Source organism: Nyctereutes procyonoides, unplaced genomic scaffold, assembly GCF_905146905.1.
Source record: "Nyctereutes procyonoides isolate TBG_1078 unplaced genomic scaffold, NYPRO_anot_genome, whole genome shotgun sequence".
NCBI classification, from domain to species: domain Eukaryota; kingdom Metazoa; phylum Chordata; class Mammalia; order Carnivora; family Canidae; genus Nyctereutes; species Nyctereutes procyonoides.
In genome coordinates this window covers 25,944,174-25,962,623 of record NW_026575125.1, presented here as the reverse complement: position 1 = coordinate 25,962,623, position 18,450 = coordinate 25,944,174, and the positions used below count along the sequence as shown (strand labels likewise).

The 18,450-nt window shown below is 40.6% G+C and overlaps 1 protein-coding gene across 5 annotated transcripts in view; it reads right to left on the bottom strand.

Annotated features, from left to right (window-relative positions):
* Positions 1-18,450, bottom strand: part of GK (glycerol kinase) — a 77,226-nt gene that overhangs the window by 15,385 nt on the left and 43,391 nt on the right. For all 5 annotated transcript variants that reach the window (XM_055338198.1, XM_055338201.1, XM_055338199.1 and 2 more), the window contains 2 exons: positions 13,118-13,160; positions 12,570-12,650 (listed from right to left, as the gene is read on the bottom strand). In XM_055338198.1, coding sequence (XP_055194173.1) covers positions 12,570-12,650; positions 13,118-13,160 — 124 coding nt within the window. The remainder of the gene's footprint in view (positions 1-12,569; positions 12,651-13,117; positions 13,161-18,450) is intronic.

The window sequence follows — 18,450 nt, the reverse complement described above, 5'->3', positions numbered from 1 at the left end:
TGAAACAAAAGAAAAAAAATACAAAGCCACTCTTAAAGCTCCAGAAGAAAATTATTTTAGTTTTTTTTTTTTTTAATTTAGGATAGTCACACACAGAGAGAGAGAGAGAGAGGCAGAGACACAGGCAGAGGGAGAAGCAGGCTCCATGCACCGGGAGCCCGACGTGGGATTCGATCCCGGGTCTCCAGGATCGTGCCCTGGGCCAAAGGCAGGCCCCAAACTGCTGCGCCACCCAGGGATCCCAAGAAAATTATTTTAAATTCCATCATCAGGAGTGTACAGGAGTGTTTGATTCAGGAATGACTGAAAAAATAAAATTCAGTATAAGAAAATAAAAGGCAGATTAAAACACTTATCTGAAATAAGAATATAATTTTGGTACCAGGATATAACACATGGTATTAGCTGGCCTTCTAAAAAATTAATAAAAATAAAAGAAACCGGGATTCCTGGGTGGCACAGCGGTTTGGCACCTGTCTTTGGCCCGGGGTGTGATCCTGGAGACCCAGGATCGAATCCCACGTCGGGCTCCCTGCATGGAGCCTGCTTCTCCCTCTGCCTGTGTCTCTGCCTCTCTGTCTCTCTCTGTGTGACTGTCATGAATAAATAAATAAAAACAAATCTAAAAAAAATGAAAGAAACCTTCAAATTCATAAAAGATGGGTCTTTTGAATTCAGAGGCAGAAGATAAAGTGGGAGATTGTATATTGCTTTCAAGATGGGTCAGAAAAAGAGTATAGGAACAGAAACCTAAAATGACAGAAGGTGGTGATCTACTTGCTATCAAATAAGTTATTGTCAATTATATCCTAACTATAAAGATCTAATACTTCAGTGCAACATCTACAAACATGAATGAACTCTCATTAGAAAACATGACCTATGGGAGAGGTGCATGTAAGCTGAGTAGTTGTACCCTGAGAAAGACAAAAAGAAAGAGAAGGTATAAAGAAAAATAAATGAAATGATGAACAGGATAAGAGGAATAAATCATTTAAAAATTAGATACATAGCCTGGAAAGTGGGAGGCTAAGAAACAGGCTATGGAAAGAGCAAATTATAAAAATAATGAAGTAGGGAGCACCTGGGTGGCTTAGTTGGTTAAGCAACCAACTCTTGATTTCAGCTCAGGTCATGATCTCAGAGTCATGAGATCTAGCCACACTTTGGGCTCTGCACTGGGCATGGAGTCTGCTTAAGATTCACTCTCCCTCTCCCTCTCCCCCCACCCCTGCTTGTGCATGCTCTGTCTCTAAAAAAAATAAATAATGAAGCAGAACTGATGTAACATCATAGCAGACAAATATACTTTTCCTCAAGAGCTCCTTGCCACGAATGCCATAGCCATGAACAGTATCTATTTTAAGGAGACATTTCTGGATGTGGGGTAGTTCTATCAACAAGGCAGTTGTGTTTAAAATCAGTGGGTATGGAGAAAAATTATGTAAAATTAAGATTATCTTTAAATTGCTTAAAATCCTTTAAAAAGGGGGGGGGGGCAGCCCTGGTGGCACAGCAGTTTAGCGCCACCTGCAGCCTGGGGTGTGATCCTGGAGACCCGGGATCAAGTCCCACATCAGGTTCCCTGCATGGAGCCTGCTTCTCCCTCTGCCTGTGTCTCTGTCTCTCTATGAATAAATAAATAAAATCTTTTAAAAAAATAAATTGCTTAAAATCATCCATTAGGTATAGAAAACATAGCTTTGTGTATGCTACAGTAATATGTTATCTCTATTTTTTAAAAAATATTTTATCTATTTATTCATGAGAGGCACCAGAGAGAGAGACAGACAGATGCAGAGACACAGGCAGAGGGAGAAGCAGGCTTCATGCAGGAAGCCTGACGTGGGACTCGATCTCAGGTCTCCAGGATCAGGCCCTGGGCTGAAGGCAGGCGCTAAACCGCTGAGCCACCCAGGGATCCCCTATGTTATCTCTATGTATATAATTTATACTGTACTTAATTTGTATAAGATTATAAATGCAAAATATAACTCCATACCATTTTTAGTTGCATAGAAGAGAGAACAGAAACCTAGAGTTAAATTGGGGGAATATTATTTTTAAATTGTAATCTATAGGGGCAATTGGGTGGCTCAGTGGTTGAGTGTCTGCCTTTGGCTCAGATCATGATCCTGGGGTCCTGGGATTGAATCTGGCATCAGGCTCCCTGTGGAAAGCCTGCTTCTCTCTCTGCCTATGTCTCTGCCTCTCTCTGTATCTTTCAGGAATAAATAAAATCTTTAAAAATAAATAAATAAGGGCAGCCCCAGTGGCACAGCTGTTTAGCGCCACCTGCAGCCCAGGGCGTGATCCTGGAGACCCGGGATAGAGTCCTGCATCGGGCTCTCTGCATGGAGCTTGCTTCTTCCTCTGCCTGTGTGTGTCTGCGCCTCTCTCTGTGTGTGTCTCTATGAATAAATAAATAAAAATCTTAAAATTTTTTTTTTAAAAAATAAATAAAATATAATATATATTATTAATACTTCAGTAACAAGTAAGGAAATTAAGATAAAAAGCATTTACCACTCAGAAAGTTTACTTTCCAAGAAAATACATTGTAGAAGTTCACAAACAACGTTTATAGACTGTGGCAGGCAGATTCTTAATGAAGGCAGCCTCCATGGTCCCCACCTCCTGGTGTTGATGCCCACATGGATCCTCTCTGAGCATGGTGGGACCTAGGACTTGCTTCCATGCAATAGCACATGTCAGAGGTGATGGGATGCATGTGATGGAGTATACGGGATTAAGCTACATAAGATTATCGTGGCTGTTGTCTGGATTTTCTCCCTTCCTTGCTGGCTTTGAGAAAGCAGTGGGGGTCCTCTGTTGGGGTCTTTCATATGAGAAGACAGTGCAGGTGGTCTCTAGGAGTTGAGGGCAGCCTTTGACTGACACCTACCAAGAAACTGACGCTGAATTTAGCCAATAATCTGAGTGAGTGGGCATGGAAGCAGATGGAGTTTTGGATGAGACCACACCCTCAAGCTAACACCTTTGACTTGTAAGACAAGTGGTTGTAAGCTACTTACATTTGTGGTAAAACTGTCATACAGCAATAGCTAACTAATACATAGGCTTCTACCAAAAATGGAATACCTGGCTTAAGAAGGATGAAAAATTCTAATAAGGAAAACTTGACACCATCATTATAAATCATACCAAAGAAGAGATGGGAGAAGGGACATTTATTATTTTTTTTTATTTTTTAAAGTTCTGAGACTTTTATTTTTTATTTTTTTTAAAGATTTATATTTATGATAGACATAGAGAGAGAGAGAGAGAGAGGCAGAGACACAGGAGGAGGGAGAAGCAGGCTCCATGCCGGGAGCCCGACATGGGACTTGATCCCGGGACTCCAGGACCGCTCCCTGGGCCAAAGGCAGGCGCTAAACCGCTGAGCCACCCAGGGATCCCCGAGAAGGGACATTTAAAGAAACCTAGGGGGCATAGAGGGAAATCCTCTTTGAAACTCATGTTTATTTATTTATTTAGATTTTATTTATTTGAGAGAGAGCATAGAGGGAGAGTGAGAGGAGAGGCAGACTCCCTGCTGAGCAGAGAGCCCAACACTGAGCTTGATCCCAAGACCAAGAGATCATGGCCTGAGCTGAAGGCAGATACCCAACTGACCAAGCCACCCAGGTGCCTCAGAAATTCATATTAAAATGGATAAAAATGGCATAAGATTTGGTATATAAACAGTATTTATTATCTACTACATGCCAACCTGCTCCCATGGAAAGGTGAAGCAGAGAGACAAGTACCATGGCCTCAGGGAACTTGCAGCTCGGTGACAATACAGAACACAGAAGTCTCCAATTCTAAGTAAGCTCAACTTCCTAAATATTAAATGCCCTCAAAGGATTTTTGTTTTGTGAAATGATATTTAGAAAAAGATAAACAATGGAAGGGAGAAGCACAGCTTAAGGAAGATGGTGTCTGATTAACGGCACAGAAAAGGCAGACCTACTCAACTGCTCTATTTTGCTTCAACCTCTCCTACCACTAAGAAAAATTTTCTAGTGGGGGGCACCTGGCTGGCTCAGTCATTGGAGTGTGTGACTCTTGATCTCAGGATTGTGAGTTCGAGCCCCACGTTGGGTAGAGAGACTACTTAAAAATAAAGAAATCTTTAAAGAAAAAAGGGAAAATTTCCCAGTGAAAGGGTAAGACAAATTGAAGCAGTTTAATATGAGTTTAAAGTCTTAAAACAACAACAAAAAATAAAGTCTTAGAACAATTCAAGGATCATGTGCCCCAATTCCTTTTTACTGATAATGAAAGTAAGAGCCTAGGGATGTTAACGTGTCAGGCCCAGATGAATCACATGCTAGGGAGGAGGGAGAAAAAAAAAGAATTCTCTTGATGTCCACATCAGAAATGGTGAGTTTGCGCTTTAAAAATCCCCTGTTCTAGAAACAGGATAACGGGGCAAAATGTAAAAAGGGAATACCCAAACAACACATGCTGACTCAAATGTGGAGCAGCGGTAGATGTGGACAGAAACAGAAACGCACAACTGAGCAGGGCTTGAGACCACAGGCATAGGAGGTTCTGCTTAGTTCTTCAGTAAATGTCAGGAAGTAGGAACATGGCCAGTAACTGGCTTCTCCTGAGCAAAGAGCTCCAGAGTGGTTTGCAAAAGAGAAGGAATGGAAATCAGCTTCAGGGCTTGAAGCCAGGGGCTAGGTGGCGCTCTCCTGCTTGCTTATGGATAACTATTTGCTGAAAAAGGCTTAATAGATGAGACCAGAAGTAAAAATTCCAAAACACATGAAGAAATCTATTACCAACAGTCAACAAAACTTAACAGCTGGAAGAGAACTCACTCCAATCTGACAAGGACTTTAAAATACATAAGTGTGAGAAGAATTCAAAGAAATAGATTCAGGGATGATTTCCATTTTTATTTTTTTTAATTTTTATTTATTTATGATAGTCACACACACACACAGAGAGAGAGAGAGGCAGAGACATAGGCAGAGGGAGAAGCAGGCTCCATGCACCAGGAGCCCGACGTGGGATTCGATCCCGGGTCTCCAGGATCGCGCCCTGGGCCAAAGGCAGGCGCTAAATCGCTGCGCCACCCAGGGATCCCATGATTTCCATTTTAAAAAACCAGCCAGGAAATTATGTATCAAAAGAAAGAGAAAAAGAGAAATAAAACAAGATCAGGTGGATATGAACAATTAACCAGTTAAAAATCATGGGAATGGAGTTATTGAGTGAAATTTAAGAGTGTAATATGTGAGATCCATTTGAGAAAAGACGAGATGATATTTCCATACACTGGAGGTGACAGTGTAATTTGCTGTCTTCACTGTGAAAAATGGTTTGCATCATCTACTCAAAGGGAAGATACACATAATCTACTGCCTACAAATTCTATTCCTATAGCAAGATGTATACAAAAATGTTCATAGTAGCATTTTTCATCAGAGATGAAAAGCAAAAACAACCAAAAGGTCATCAACAGATGGATAAATACTAATCTGTGATATTTTCATATGGTGATGAAAAGGAATGATGTCAAAGCTCTATCTAACACCATGGATGAACCTCACAAATGTCATGTTGAGTGAAAGAAGCCACATCAAAGAATACATACCATATGACTCAGTCTCTCTCACTTTCTCTTTTATATTTTTAATATACAAAGTATTGAAAAACTCAACTCTGGTGTTGAGGGTTGCACATATTTTAATATTTATTTAAGAGAGAGAGTACGCACAAGAGTGTGTGTGTGGAGGGGTTGGGGCAGAGGGAGTGGGAGAAGCAGACTCCCCGCTGAGCAGGGAGCCTGATGCAGGGCTAGATCCCATGACCCTGGGATCATGGCCTGAGCTGAAGGCAGATGTTTAACCTACTGAGCCACTCAGGTGCACAGAGGGTTGCACATATAAAGTTCTGGAACTATTAAAAAAAAGCAAGGTAGAGATTATAATAAAAGTCAGGGCACTGGTGACTTTAGGGGAGAGGGAAAGGCTGTGAGTGGGAGGAGCACACAGCTTCCTGGTTGCTGCCAGTTTTCTGCTTCCTGGGTAGAGGATACATGAATTTCTCTATATAATAATTTGTCAAGCTGTAAATTGATATTTTATGCATCTTTCTGTACATGTTTTCTGTTTCATAATAAAAAGATTTGTTTTTCTTTGTTTTATTTATTTATTTTAAAATATTTTATTTATTCATAAGAGACAGAGACAGAAGCAGGCTCCTCACAGGGAACCCGATGCGGGACTTGATCGTGGGACTCCAGGATCATGCCCTGGGCTGAAGGGAGGCACTCAACCACTGAGCCACCCAGGCATCCCAGCTTTGTTTTATATTTTTTATTTTTATTTTTATTTTTTTTAAAAAAGATTATTTACTTATTTATTCATAGAGACACAGAGAGAGAGAGAGAGAGAGGCAGAGACACAGGCAGAGGAAGAAGCAGGCTCCATGCAGAGAGCCTGACGTGGGACTCAATCCAGGGTCTCCAGGATCATGCCCTAGGCTGCAGGTGGCGCCAAACTGCTGCGCCACCGGGGCTGCCCTATTTTTTTTTTTTTTTAAATATTTTATTTATTTATTCATGACAGACACACACAGCGAGAGAGGCAGAGACACAAGCAGGCTCCATGCAGGGAACCTGATGTGGGACTCCATCCTGGGTCTCCAGGGTCACGCCCTGGGCTGAAGGCGGTGCTAAACCGCTGAGCCACCCGGGCTGCCCCCCAGCTTTGTTTTAAAGAGAATTTGGAAAGAAAGGTAGGTAGGTAGGAACTAGCCAGAGATGCAGCACAGAGAAGCAAAGGGATGAAAAATATATAAAAGAACAGTTCAGAGACAGGGAGGATGGGTAGAAAGGTTCCAATATCCATACAATAGCAACTGCAGAAGAGGCTGGAGGTAATGGTAGAGTAGCAATGCTTAAAGAGGTAACTGCTGAGGATTTTCTAGAATCAAAGGCACACTTGTATCCAATTTATCTAACAAGAGCAGTAAAATGAAATATAAACCCAATTGTCATTTGTGAGCGACACAGAGAGAGGCAGAGACACAGGCTGAGGGAGAAGCAGGCCCCTGCAAGGAGCCAGATGCGATACTCAATCCTGGGACTCTAGGATCACGCCCTGAGCTGAAGGCAGATGCTCAACCACTGAGCCACCCAGGGGTCCCTAAGATTCCATAACCACCCCAGAGAGAGGGTGAAATAAAGACAAACCTAAAAGGAATAGGCTTAAATACCCAAGGCTCTTAATAAGAGAACCACAAAAGAATGCCCCTCTGCAAGAAAAAAAAAATGGAGGTAGGGCCATAAAAGGTTTGACCCCAAAGAAATGACTCTGGCCACAAAAAATGATAAAATAAGCCATTAAATATGACTTATTATCTACTGATAAGAAAACAGAACTAACTGCTTGCTTAAGAAAAAGGGGAGGGGGTGCCTAGGGGGCTCAGTCAGTTAAGCTTCTGACTCTATCTCAGCTCAGGTCTTGACCTCAGGGTCGAGTTTGAGCCCTATGGGCTCTATGTTGGGCGAGGAGCCTACTTTAAAAAAAAAGGGGGGGGGATGAATACTTTAAACTCAATGACAGGATTGCTGGCAGAGGTAACAGAGGAAAAGCATTTGAGGTCATCATCATGGGTGGGACATTAAAATTACTAAACAACTATCAACACTGCTAGGAAAATATATAGCTAAATAATATATTTTTTTAAGTAGGCTCTACATCCAATGTGGGGCTTGAACTCATGACCCTGAGATCGAGTTGGAGGCTCTACCGACTGAGCCACCAAGTACCCTATAGTTAAATAATATTAAAAAAATTTTAAGGTGCCCACAAAAGAAAAGAAACCCAAAACAACAACAACAACAATAGGAAACACATGATGTTGCTTCCAAATCAGCACAGGGAGAATGCAAGATTAAGACCTAAGATGGGCAGTTATAATATTAGTTTTTAAAAAAGGGAGGGATCCCTGGGTGGCGCAGCGGTTTGGCGCCTGCCTTTGGCCCAGGGCGCGATCCTGGAGACCCAGGATCGAATCCCACATCGGGCTCCCTGCATGGAGCCTGCTTCTCCCTCTGCCTGTGTCTCTGCCTCTCTCTCTCTCTCTGTGACTATCATGAATAAATAAATAAATAATAAAATCTTTAAAAAAAATAAATAAATAAAAATAAAAAAGGGAAAGTAAATTTTTAATGCCTCAGATTGCCAAACCTAACAACCTAATTAAAAAATGATTATTAAATATACACTTTGTCAGTGTATATATAAATAAGTGTAAATATACACTTGGTCACACTACTTACAAAAAGTGGAAGTGGTGTGACCAAGTGGAATTAGCAGGAATTTACTGAGAAAAAGTTTTACCAATGTAGCTTTATGCTTTGCCCTCTTTTCTGGTTTGGTTCAATTTTTTTTTACATGTCTGTTAGTTGGAACAAAATGTTAGAAAATACAGGAAAAATCCTATCTACTACTGTAAGTGTCCATGTTCACCATCTGTTTAAGTGTATATGTTGTGGCTCAGGCAGGCTGCTAGGTGAGGAGACAAAGAAAGTGACATATCTGAGATGCAATAAAAAGAACAACTCGACTCGGGAGACTGGTGATGGCATAGTGCTGGCCAGGTGTCTAGATTTTGAGTCCAAAAGCCTGAATTTGCATCCTGGATCTGCTACTTACTAGCTATCAAAAGTTACCATAGCCAAGTAACTTTGATTTCACTTCCTACTCTCAAAGGCCTTATGAGAACATAACAAAGCTTGTTTGCCAGTCTAATCTACTGTTCCTCTCAGATTTAAAATTCTATTAATTTTTTAAAAAAGTTACATGAGGGCAGCCCCCGTGGCGCAGCAGTTTAGCGCTGACTGCAGCCCGGGGTGTGATCCTGGAGACCCGGGATCGAGTCCCACGTTGGGCTCCCTGCATGGAGCCTGCTTGTGTCTCTGAGTCTCTCTCTGTGTGTCTCTCATGAATAAATAAATAAAATCTTTTTAAAAAAGTTACATGAATCGAAACAAAATCATAAAGCATATGCTTGTTAAGTTTCTAGATGAGGCAAAATGGGAAAAGTAACAGAGCAAAGACTGAAAAAGAATCCAGAGTGTGTCAGTATAGGCTGAAATTACTATCATGAAATTTGACAGGAAGAAGCAAAGACGTGAATTTATTTTTTTAAAATTTTTAAAAAAAGATTTTTATTTATTCATGAGATACAGAGAGAGAGCGAGAGAGAGGCAGAGACACAGGCAGAGGGAGAAGCAGGCTCCATGCAGGGAGCCTGACGCAGGACTTGATCCTGGGACTCCAGGATCACACCCTGGGCCAAGGCAGGCACTAAACTGCTGAGCCACCCAGGGATCCCCCACAAAGACCTGCATTTATTTTTTTAATTTTTTTTAATAATAGATGTATTTTTTATTGGTGTTCAATTTGCCAACATACAGAATAACACCCAGTGCTCATCCCATCAAGTGCCCCCCTCAGTGCCCAAAGACCTGCATTTAGATTAACAAAAGATCTGCAGGGGTGCCTGGCTAGCTCAGTCTATAGAGCATTTGACTCTTAATCTCGGGGTCATGAGCTCAAGCCCCACATTGGGTGTAGAGATTACTTAAAAGGGGAAAAATAAAAAGATCTGTACAAATACAGAATGGAGAGGACTTGGCATGACAATGAATCATTTGAAAAAGAGCCAGATTTTTTTTTTTTTTTTGGTAAGAGATATTTTAACACATGCTCCTAGAGCCAATGATATGATGGGGTTATTAGACTAAGTTAATGAATTCTCAGGCTACAGTAGCTGAAGCAGTGTTTATGGTCAGAGAGGAATAAATCAGACTAGTCAGTACAGGTCAGATTACATTCTATTCCATTCTGGAAGAGTCTGACAGATTGGAATGCATCTAACGAAGGGAGTTCAGAACTGGAAAGCATCCAGAAACCATATGACATTAGGGCATGAGGAAATTCATCCTGGAGTAGAAAGACCCAGAAAAAGTGATAGCTGCCTGCTAGTATTTGAATGCTCTTGACAGCTAATCTAGGTCTAGTGGTTGAGGTATTAGTAAGAAGCAGTTTTTGGTGCTATCTTCAAACAGAAGTTGGAGGGCTATCGGTGAAGGAAAGAAGAGAAGGCTCTTCATGTTGGGAGGAAGTTAAGACCAGATATGCCATATCCCAGAGGCCTTTTCCAGGTCTAAAGCATCTCTAATTCTTTTTTTTAATTTAATTTATTTAATTTTATTTTTTTAAATATGGATTTTTTAAAATTTTTATTTATTTATGATAGTCACACAGAGAAAGAGAGAGAGGCAGAGACACAGGCAGAGGGAGAAGCAGGCTCCATGCACCGGGAGCCCGACGTGGGATTCGATCCCGGGTCTCCAGGATCGCGCCCTGGGCCAAAGGCAGGCGCCAAACCGCTGCGCCACCCAGGGATCCCCCTTTTTTTTAATTTTAATTTTAATTTTTTATTTTATGATAGTCACAGAGAGAGAGAGAGAGGCAGAGACATAGGCAGAGGGAGAAGCAGGCTCCATGCACCGGGAGCCCGATGTGGGATTCGATCCCGTGTCTCCAGGATCACGCCCTGGGCCAAAGGCAGGCGCCAAACTGCTGCGCCACCCAGGGATCCCAGCATCTCTAATTCTAAATGACTGTCTCCAGTATAAGGAAAAAAGAGAGCAGCATACTTAATTGCTATAGGTAACATTTATCAAATAGTACATATTCAATGTGTCCAGCTCTGTACTAAGTACTTTCCGCAGGTAGAAACAGAGCAGGACAGGGCTCATAGGAATTCTACTTTTGAGAAATGATATGATACCATTATTAGACAGAGCAAGTGTTTCCCAAAGCTTCTATTATCTACAGAGAAGGGGTTAGGGGAGAGAGTACAGTGCTTATGCCGGGAGGATGCAAGAAAAAATTGGAAATAAATTCTTTGTGCTCTAGGCATAGCAACTAATAAAATGTTTGAACTATAAACAGAAGTCTAACACTTGTGACCAAATTATTATTGGATACTTTAGGGAACAAGCCTCAGTTAGCCTTCAGATCAATTGTATATTTGTACATTACAAGGGAACCAATGAAAATGAATTGTAAAGAGATGCTTTTAAGAAAGATATCTAAGGGGAGGGGGTGGGGAATAGGTGAAATGGGTGAAGGAGAATGAGATACAGGCTTCCAGTTATGGAATCAATAAGTCACAGGAATAAGAGGCACAGTATAAGGAATACAGTTAATGAAATTTTTTTTTTTAAAATTTTTATTTGTTTATGATAGGCACACAGTGAGAGAGAGAGAGGCAGAGACACAGGCAGAGGGAGAAGCAGGCTCCATGCACCGGGAGCCCGACGTGGGATTTGATCCCGGGTCTCCAGGATCGCGCCCTGGGCCAAAGGCAGGCGCCAAACCGCTGCGCCACCCAGGGATCCCAGTTAATGAAATTTTTAACAGTGCTGTGTGGGACAGATGGGAGCTGCACTTGTGGTGAGCAGAGTATGTAAGCCTGTTAAGTCACTAAGCTGTACACCTGAATGTAATGTAACATTGTGAGTCAACTATACTCAAAAAAAAAAAAAAAAAAAAAAGGAAAAGAAAAAGAAAAAAGAAAAAAAGACTGGCGTACCTGGCTGGCTCAGTCAGTAAAACAGTAAAATATGTGACTTGGGATTGAGTTTGAGACCCACACTGAATGTAGACAGATTACTTAAAAATAAAATCTTAGAAAAAAAGACTATATCCGATTTGATAAAAAGAGTATTGCTTCTTTGACCTTACCAATAAAAATTACTAATGTTTCTAATATAAATTCACTGTGCCCTACAGACTTAGATTTGATATATTCCTACTAGAATTTATAAATGTGTTTGAAACAAATGCTTCCACTGAAATATGGCATAAATCTTCTCACTTTCTTTCCCATATCAAAATCGGATGCAAAATTTATTTTTATGGGGAGACCTGTGAATAGAGTTCCTCTGCTTTTGCCCCCAGTGGTTCTCTTTAGAACACTGGGGCATCATAGTTATTAAGACACAGAATTTTCCAGTTGACAGAAATACCTGGAGAGCAAGTCAACACCTTCGATAAACTTCAGACACAGAAAATCTTACACTGCCACATGGCTACAAGGGACTGGTCAAAGAACCAAGGAGCCGATATGCTCAAGATCTCCTGGGAGGGGCAGCCCCGGTGGCGCAGCGGTTTAGCGCCGCCTGCAGCCCAGGGCATGATCCTGGAGTCCCGGGATCGAGTCCCACGTCAGGCTCTCTGCATGGAGCCTGCTTCTCCCTCTGCCTGTGTCTCTGTCTCTCTCTCTCTCTGCATCTCTATGAATAAATAAATAAATAAAATCTTAAAAAAAAAAAAAAAAAGATCTCCTGGGAGTCCTGACCCCAGCTCAGTACTGGGTTCCTTCCACTCAACCAAATGCCAAGAAAAAAAATGGAGTTTTTTCAGCCCCATATATTAAGATTTACCAGAAAAGGTATCGGAGAGCACCATGATTTTCACTGGTTCTGTTTGCCATACTACTCATATTGATTGAAACGTACTTACCTCCAATGCATAATACACGGGTTTGTCTCTGCCGAGCTTGTAAGCCACGGTGGTTAGAAGACCATGCTCAGAAAATACACACTGTAGGAAAGAGAAAAATATTTCAGCAGCAAGGAATATAAAAAGCTAGCAGAAAAATATTTCTTAAGGTTAAGATGACCTTGGTACAAAATAATTCAACAAATATGTAACAATTAAAAAATAAATCTTTAAGAGTCCAATTTACCAGTAATAAGGACAATTCATGTCAATAGTACAAAATGGTTATCCCTTGTTCAAAATTAGATTTGCATTAAGAATTTGACACAGTCCTAGTATAGATATTCCACCAACAATCAAAAACACACATAAAAAATTCAAAGAACCTAAAATGGTTCTTATTAGTCATTTAAATTTAGTGATTTTCATCATTTTTACTGAGCTCTAAATTAAATCCTAATGAAAATCAAACTAAATCTGCAGAATCATAAGTAACAATAGCAAATTATGCTCAGGCATTAATATGAAGTTAAAGAAGACTGTCAATCTTTTAATTGGGAAAAACCAACCTTACGGCCTGTATTACATAGTAAGAAACAGCCTGTTCCATACCTATAGTTGGGGGAAGAATGAACAATATGACAATTTTATTAAAAATAAATCATGAATTGTCAATAATATAAATCATTTAGCCTGATGTACAATAAAAGTCATTATCTTAAACTTTTAGAAAAGTTCCAAAAGTTAACAAGCATCACATACTCCATTTGGAATACCGTTTTAAAGACTAAGCCTAAAAGAATATGTACTTAGTGCAATCCTAGTGGAAAAATATTTAGTGCCTAGTTGTAGCCCAGGACTTTGTGTTGATAAAATGTCACCAAAGTACAACAAATTCTGTGTCCAGTCACAGTTAAGCTGCTACTAACCCACGTGGAATGGAGTATCTCACCAATGGGGCTGGCTGCTTAGCTCTATCAATAGTACAGTCATGAGCTGAGAAACACGTTGTCTGCTGGCATGGAGGGGAGGTTAGGTCCAGAACGTGGGTAAGTAGAAATGGATCTTGGGGACAAGAGTGGCACAGAGGGGAAAACTACTGAAGGCCTAGCTTTCCCATTCTCTCTGCAGGCTAGGGCATTTTAACAGGTAGGACAGTCAGAGCAAGAATGGAACATGACTGCCATGGAAGAACTGAATTTATTTTATGGCTGCCTTATAAGTAGAAGCTTTGGACTCTGCAGCAAGTCTGGCATTTGGACATTAATGACTAGTTTTGACTTGTGCCAGGCAGAGAAGTAATCCAAAGTGATACAGGGAAGGGTCCCAGGGAAACAGTTTTCCACTGAGCTGGCTGCGACTGTTACGCTTGGCTCTCTACAACCATTCTGCCCAAGTTTGGGATTGCCCCCTCATGGGCCTTGCTACTCTGCTCTTTGACATTCCAGCAGGTAGGAGAGCGGGGAGCACTCAGTTCAGAGGCAGGCAGAGGGTTCCCAGCAGAAGCTACTACCAGTAAGCACTAGGTCAGCAGTCATGAGTGGTGTGGAGCAAAACAGAAACTGAGTGCAATTTTTTCCAGCACGCATTTTTAGGCACTGAGGTCATGAATAAGAATTCACACAAGACACCCTCTTTTCATGCAAATGTATTCTCTGCCTGTAGACAAACAGCCAACACATTCAGGGAGTACGTGATTAACAAGTACCTATGTTTTTAAAGACACCAGCCAACTAGCACTAGGTACAGGTAATAATACATTTACTAACTGCAAACACATAAATCACCATAGTCTTTTACTTCCACGATGCTGAAAAAGCTATATATTTTAAGTTAATCTCCTTTAATAAATATTCTTAAAAATGGAAATTACCTGTTGCACGCTTTTTAAAGGAGAAGTCTTTAAATCTAGTCCCCATATAAACAGCCTGCCTATCAAACAGTAGTGCACAAGTCTCAGAGTACCAATTTGATGCAGAGGCTCAAGGCATTTAATAAAAGTGAATTGTTATCTTAGTATACTTCATAAGTAATTAATGAACATTATCAATGTATGAGGAGACTCTAGATAGATACAGGCCACAGCTTTCAAAGCAGTACAGAGGCAATTATTTTCCTCTGAAATTGTATTACTTTTTCTTCCCAGTCATCAAACATATGGAGTTTTTAGCATTTATATGGTCCACCTATCCTTTCTCAAGATCGCACTGTGTTTGAATCCCAGAAAGATGTCTGACTTTTCTAACCTCTGTGAAGGTGATGGCTTCCCACTCTCCCTTGTGGAAGAGTGTGCCAAAGCTGGCACACAGGAGGAGGGTGAGTGGCTCCAGCCAAAGCCGTGAGGGAGGTCAAGGGCTCCTTTAGGATATTTAAGGCCTTTGGGGAGAGAGGGCACCTATCTTAGGTTCTTGTCCTTAAAAGCAAAATTAAATGTTCAAATAGGGCAGCCCGGGCAGCTCAGCGGTTTAGCGCCTGTCTTTGGCCCAAGGTGTGATCCTGGAGTCCAGGGATCGAGTCCCACATCAGGCTCCCTGCATAGAGCCTGCTTCTCCCTCTGCCTATGTCTCTGCCTCTCTCTGTGTCTCTCTCATGAATAAATAAATAAAATCTTAAAAAAAATAAAATAAATGTTCAAATAATCCATGTTCATGCAAGAAAAAAATAGAAAATATAGACAAGCCAAGAGAAAAATTAGAATAATCCACAATCTGTCCCTCCGCACCAACACAGAGATGTGCTTTCCACTCAATTCTGATTTGGCAGTCATTTGCTCCCTGCTGAGGTTGGAAGAGATTGACTCAATTCTCAATTTCATCCTCTCCAACCTCTTAGGACTGCTGCCCATTGCTTCTCTCTTATTCATTTTACAACTCCCATCTGTTCTCTACTTAGCCTGCAAAGAAACATTCTCTGGTCTTACTATAACTTAAAAGCACATACAAAATGCCCCATGCTTGGCATGATGCTGTTAACTTAAACCACCTACTTCGCTCACAGCTTCTGGATGGTCATTTTTGCAAACTACATTCTGTCTTGCTGTCTCTATTTTCTACCGGCCCACATCCCTTTTGGCTATTTGCCACCCGGCTTTCCTCTTGAGCATTCTACTAAAGCTTCATTCTTAGAAGTCACCACTGAAGACCTACTTTCTATGTACAATGGTCTCTTCGATTCTTAGCCTCCTGACCTTTATGTAGTATTTTGCACTGCTGACCAAGTTTCTCTCTTAAATATCTCTACCCTGGATTTCTAGATTTATGAATAATTTCATTCTGTTTTTATGAACTTCCCATCCCTGTGTCTTTTCTACCTGTATACTTTTTCTTGGTAATTGTGCCTAATCCTACTTCTTCAAAAATCATCTCTATATAAGGAAATTAAAAATCTCTACTTTTATACTGAACTCATTTCGTACTTACAAATGTGGACAATAAAAAATAAACAAAAAACAAATGTGGACAATATACAGCCTACCAGAGCCATAAACACATCCCAAATAGAAAGTACACCATTCAGAACTGTTCCTTATAGTAGGCTAAGCCTACCCACAGGGCCAAGGTGACTAGACCCCATAACTACTTCCTGTCTCTTGTCCCTGGACAGTGCCCTGGATACCCACCCACAGCCTCCCTCTCTGGCCTCATCCTAACTTTTAGTCCTTGTATTCGGAACCAGGATGCCCACATGGCCTCTTTGCCTCTAGTCTCTCTTCACTTTGGCCAAGAACTTCGATATTATTAATGAACAGTTCTAGCCACTCTGAACACCAGCTCATAAACATTCAGAAGTGTCCCACTGCCGAATCAAAAAAAACAACTCCTCAGTCTGGAATTTTGGGCTTCACAATATGACCCTAGCCTTATTTTCTATCATTGCCCTACCTGAATGTTCTCTACATTCTCTAAACAGAGTCTTCATTTACCTCTTTGCATATTTGTTCAGTGTTCTGTGCCCTCACTAGCATAGCTCCTTCTTCAAAACATCTCATTATTAATATAACCTTTTGTGATTTCTCTCCTCCTCCTCTGAAACCCAAGCAGTATTTCAATGTTTCCTATGGCATGTAAGTTCTGACTTCTCATATGATTAACTATGTATTTGTCTTGTCTCCTCTTGGGAAGTGAAATACAAGCCCAAAGATCTTACAGTTTGCTATTTCCCTCCTCCACGCTGCAGTGGCTGCAGAGGTATTCCATAAGCCCTGCCTCACTTAAATTCATCATTCCAGGACTTTGCTGATGATGCTTAAGTGGGAAGGGAGCAGAAAGAGGAGGAAAAGCCAGCAATTTTATTGGGTACCTCCCATGTGCTCTACACTGTGTTAGGTACTTGACAAATAGCACATCTGATTTACTAGCATTAATGTGTGTAGCAGAGGAGGAACAGTGTAGAGGAAATAGCCTAATTTCTTACACATTTCTCTTGACTCCTGGTATAGCTGCTTGGAAGCCAGAATTCAAAGAGTATGCTTCCATACCCATGCTCATTCAAGCTCTCTTGGTCATAACCTCAGAATACCATGACCTTTCGTATCTCTCCTCCCCCTCCAAAAATCTCTCACAAATGATGTCAAACTCTCACATGAGGACTGCTGACCGTGCTAGACCACAAGAACATTTCATTAAAAATGTCATATGTGGGCAGCCCAGGTGGCTCAGCGGTTTAGCGCCGCCTTCAACCCAGGGCGTGATCCTGGAGACCCAGGATCGAGTCCCATGTCAGGCTTCCTGCATGGAGACTGCTTTTCCTTCTGCTGTGTCTCTGCCTCTCTCCGTGTGTCTCTCATAAATAAATAAATAAAATCTTTAAAAAAAGGTCAGACATTCCAGGATGCCTGGGTGGCTCAGCAGCTAAGTGTCTGCCTTTGGCCCAAGGCGTGATCCTGGAGTCCCGGGATCGAGTCCCACATCAGGCTCCCTGCACGGAGCCTGCTTCTCTCTCTGCCTACATCTCTTCCTCTCTCTCTCTGTGTCTCTCATAAATAAATAAATAAATAAATAAATAAATAAATAAATAAATAAATAAAACAATGAACAATAATAAAAAATAAATATAATATATAAAATAAATATAATATATAAAAATAAATATAATAATAAAAATAATAAAATAATAAATAAATATTTAAAAAATGTTAGACATTCCATTATTTACAAAAGAAGAACTTCATCACTGAGGTTAACATTGATGAGAGGATTAGGAAATCCTCTAAAAAAGAATAAATGTAGATAGTTTCCTGCTGGGTCTATGGGAATCTTTTCTACACAGGGTACAGTAACATAGAATGGTTAAGAGCCCTGGCTAAGTCAAATCAGATGGATCCGGGAGCAAAGACTGCCCCTTCTTTCACTTACTAGCTTAACCACTCTAACCATCTGTTTTCAGAAACCTTAGGCTTAATCACTCTTAGGCTTATTATAGACTCCCCATGTATCAGTAGTAAGGAGATGAGATTAGGAAACAAATGCACCAAATCTCTACTTCCATCATTCCTTCTACTTCTTGTCAAAGGAGAAACTCTGGGTAATGGGGAGAAAGCACAATGCCAGCACTGAAAATCCCACAAAAATAGAATTTAATAGTTATAGTGAGAAAGTCTAAGCAGAAACAGTATGTTGAGAAATACAGTTCATTTTTATCTTTTTAAAATTGTTTGTAAAAAAAAATTAAAAAAAATAAAATTGTTTGTAAATTAAAAAAAATTTTTTAAAGATTTTATTTATTTAAGAGAGATAGCAAGTGAGAGACATCACAATCCTGCTTCTCCCTCTGCCTGTGTGGACTCTCATTTTTGTCAAATAAATAAATAAAATCTTTAAAAACAAAACAAAGCACCAAAATTTAGTTTCTGGATATAAAAAGTATTGAATCTTATAAATTAAGGCCTTTTTTATAAAGATTT